At 31.7% G+C, this 3,519-nt stretch overlaps 1 protein-coding gene across 1 annotated transcript; it reads right to left on the minus strand.

Moving 5' to 3' along the window:
• Positions 1-260: 260 nt before the first annotated feature.
• LOC123004488 lies at positions 261-2,433 on the minus strand. The gene is made up of 5 exons (XM_044397805.1): positions 2,301-2,433; positions 1,058-1,939; positions 842-1,012; positions 604-770; positions 261-553 (listed from the first exon to the last, which is right to left on the minus strand). Exons 2-5 carry the CDS (start codon positions 1,937-1,939, stop codon positions 364-366), a joined length of 1,410 nt encoding a protein of 469 aa, XP_044253740.1. The 5' UTR covers positions 2,301-2,433; the 3' UTR covers positions 261-363.
• Positions 2,434-3,519: the final 1,086 nt, after the last annotated feature.

Raw genomic sequence — 3,519 nt, forward strand, 5'->3', positions numbered from 1 at the left:
GCTCATATTCATTTCTTCTTAATGAAGAATGAATTTTATACTATGGAATAATTCGAATGACAGACAACTATAGAATTATTCGTTAAGATTCATCCCATTGTGTCCATCACTAGAATTAGGGAAAAAATGCAACTCTACAATTCCCTTTTTACCACAGAATGGTTTTGTGTTACGCCACTGCTTAAGTTCCCCCACTACATTGGCTCCGCCTATCGATATCCTTCTAGGATTTCCTGACCTCTAACACTAAACACCACACAGAAAATTATTAATTTATTTGGAAAGTAACGTACAAGTTGCCTTGTCAAAATATGTAATAAATTTAATTTTAAAAAAGTATTATACATTTCTCAATATAAAAACCTAATCTCTTAACGCATTGTTGCATTTGAAATCAAGAGTGCACCTGATAGAGCTATCAATGTCCTGCAACGACGAATAAATCTGTATTTTGGGGGTGGTAGTAAAAGCCGACCTTGAACAACGTGTACTTCTCCTCACAGGAGTTGCAATTAATTTTTTTTGGAGTGTGATATCACCGTCACTATTTTTTCTACAAAAAAAAAACAATTAGTTTGATTTTTTTTTAAATCTATTATTTACGTTTTAATAAACCGTTCCTGAACAGCGAATTGAATAATACTCGACTTGAAGATATTTCTAACATTTTCAACAACTTTACTCTTTTGATTATTTCCAAAATCATTGTCGATATTTAGCAAACTGAATTTTTGTAACAGTTGATCAAGGTGTTTGTCCACATTTTCGACCTAAAATTCGCCAATTAATCAGTGATTCTGACAGATATGTCAATGTTGACAATTTAATTTAATAAAATTACTTTAGCGCCTTGTATTATGGCAGTTTTGTAGCACTCGACAGCTAGATCAATGTTTCCTTTTGTTTGTTCTAAAGCAGCTCGACATTCCCAATATTCAGGCGTGTCTTTGACTTTTGTGGACTTGTCTTTGATTAGTCTCAGCCAAATTTCACACTGTTCAGGCGGGTATCCCTGAAAAACATTTTATAAAACTAAAAAACATATTTATTGGCTTACTTCTAAAATCAGTTTGTGCAAATCGGTCAAAGCATCATGAGCAACGGTTGCAAAATCGTCATTTTTGACGACTTTAATTTCTTCTTTGTTGTCAAAACTGTTCTCTCTTACAATGTGTGTCTCTATATTTTCCTTATCAGCGATTTGTGATTCATTTTTGGTTTGTAAATGTACCCCAAAACATTTCAAATGGTTGAAGTCGGCTAAGTTTTTGCCCCTTTTTCTCATCCACTCACTTAGCCTCCTTGTTACTTCTTTCGTTTCTCGGCTTGGAGTCATGGGACAACATTCCACTTTTTTGGGGGTATTTAGCAGAGTTGAAGTATTCATTGTCTTTTCTTTACAAATTGAATTTTCCACTTTTCTTCCACTATTCAAATTTTTTTTTTTAGTTTCAGGGACGTGAAAAGATAACGATTTGCGAAGAACATGTTTTTGAGTCAATAACCGTTTGTTTCCAATTGTAAAATCAGTGTTTCTAGTCGTTGTATTACCGAAAACATTGCTCTTCTCATTACAAACTGGATTTTTCACTTCCCTTCCACTGTTCAATTTTTCTTGTTTGTTTTCAACGTGAAAAGTTTTCGTAATAGTCGCAGGATTGGAAACTGGTTTTTGCGTAATTTTCCCGGTTTGACTAGACTCTACATTGGGTTCTCCATCATCCAACAGTTTAACCAAGGTTTTGAGTGGTGTTGTTAATGGCACAAAGCTTTCCTTTGGATTTTTTGAGACAAGTTTTTCCTCCAATTCCCATCGCAATAAAGGATTTGCCTTAAGTAGTCGGTACTTACTTGCCAACGTTTGCCGGATTTGAGGGGGCGGTTTGTTTTTCCTCGTTACCCCCAACCTACTTGCGTTATGACTTTTCTTCTGGTCCATCTTCAAAAAAACAATAAAAAACACACTTTTAAACAATACAACTAGAAAAAAGTCGTTTAAAGTATTAACAAATGTAAAATTTTCGCTCTTCTTGAAACGTCAGTGTATGACAACAAAAAGCGTTTGATTTGAATTTCAAAACTTAACTGACGCGCATGCGCTGAAGGTGTAATTAACGCGTAAAAAGAAAATTTGTCTCCCAAGTTGGCCACAAACAAACAACAAGATACAGAAAAACAGTAAAAAATCTAGAGCAATTCCCGAAATTTTTTAAATACGTTTTTGTATACCTTGAAGTATCTCGTGGTATTTTTTTTTACTCTAATTTGTTGTTGGTAGAGTATTTTGTGACCTATTTTACCTTTAAAATGTTGCCAGTGTGGCAATAAAAAATTGCGAGGTTGAAATTTTTTTGAGCAACAGTGGCGGACACGGAATTTTGGACTTCAAATTTATGTCAGTTGATAAAATGTCAATGTTTGTTATTATTGTCATTATGACTGACGTTTGAAATTAAAATTTTAAAGTTTTAGTTTAAATTCATTTTTAGCGTCGGTTTTCCGAAACAATAATGCCCGCAATACATGTTTTTATATTAAAATAGTTCAATAAATTATTTTGATCTGTTGTCATTTTTTTTGGCTGTCAGGATAAAAATTATAAAAACCGAAAGTGAGGTTAGTTGGATAAGGCCCGTTTCACATTTTTATGTCAGTCAAATGACAAATTGTCCAAAATTTATGAACACTATACTTTTGATTTGACGGATTATTTTGTTTATTAATTGTTATTTTTATGAAAAGTCTCAAAAGTTACGTTTTTCTTGACCTGTTATGCAACCAACAATGTAAACATGTACCACTTGTACGTTTTATTGAGTATTTGGTAGTTTTATGAACGATTTTAAATACTTTTTTTTAGATTACTTTGGCTATTTTGGATTACTTTAAAAACTGTTTGTTTACTTGTTTTGTAATCTATGTATGTATTTTTTCTCAAAAACCAAAGATTTACAATTTTTTAATTATTATGCGACCCACATTACACGCGTGTGCATATGTTTACCTGACTTTTTCGTTCATTTTAAGAACCAATTTAAATACTTTTTTTTTAGATCATTTTGAGTTATTTTATTTTTTTTTATTTGTTTTTACTTATTTTTTAACTTATTTTATTTTAAACACGCAATTGCAAGGTTTTGTAAGTTTTACGATTTCCTATTTATTATTAAGTATTATGCCATCAACATTACAGAGGTGTACGTTTTACAGATTACTTTATTAACTTTAAAAACGATTTTAATACTTTTTTCAAAACAATTTTGGATTACTTTAAGGACGATTTTGTTTACTTTTTGGACAATTAAAAAATACGTTATTGTTAAGAGTATTTGTTTTATGGAGCAAAATCCATTCAAGAAAAGAGTTTTGCTCAAAAGTTTTTGCACCGAGTTTTTCAACTACATTTTTAGGTTTATTTTTAATTTCACGACCAAGTGATAACCGTTTTTGACTTTTTTGGCTCTAAATTCTAGTGTGTTTGCGTCTCAGCTATTGGTATTTCTGCGCCGTGTTTTTCGA

This window comes from Tribolium madens, unplaced genomic scaffold (genome assembly GCF_015345945.1).
Source record: "Tribolium madens isolate multiple individuals breed KSU strain unplaced genomic scaffold, Tmad_KSU_1.1 Scaffold_11;HRSCAF=98;Tcas5.2_LG3b, whole genome shotgun sequence".
NCBI classification, from domain to species: domain Eukaryota; kingdom Metazoa; phylum Arthropoda; class Insecta; order Coleoptera; family Tenebrionidae; genus Tribolium; species Tribolium madens.

Bases quoted from the DNA above. Each gene is read 5' to 3' on its own strand.
- LOC123004488 (XM_044397805.1), bottom strand. From the start codon at position 1,939: ATGGACCAGAAGAAAAGTCATAACGCAAGTAGGTTGGGGGTAACGAGG. The intron at 1,013-1,057 runs GTAAGCCAATAA...AATGTTTTTCAG, and splicing joins TGCACAAACTGATTTTAGAA to GGATACCCGCCTGAACAGTG. The intron at 771-841 runs GTAATTTTATTA...GGCGAATTTTAG, and splicing joins CCATAATACAAGGCGCTAAA to GTCGAAAATGTGGACAAACA.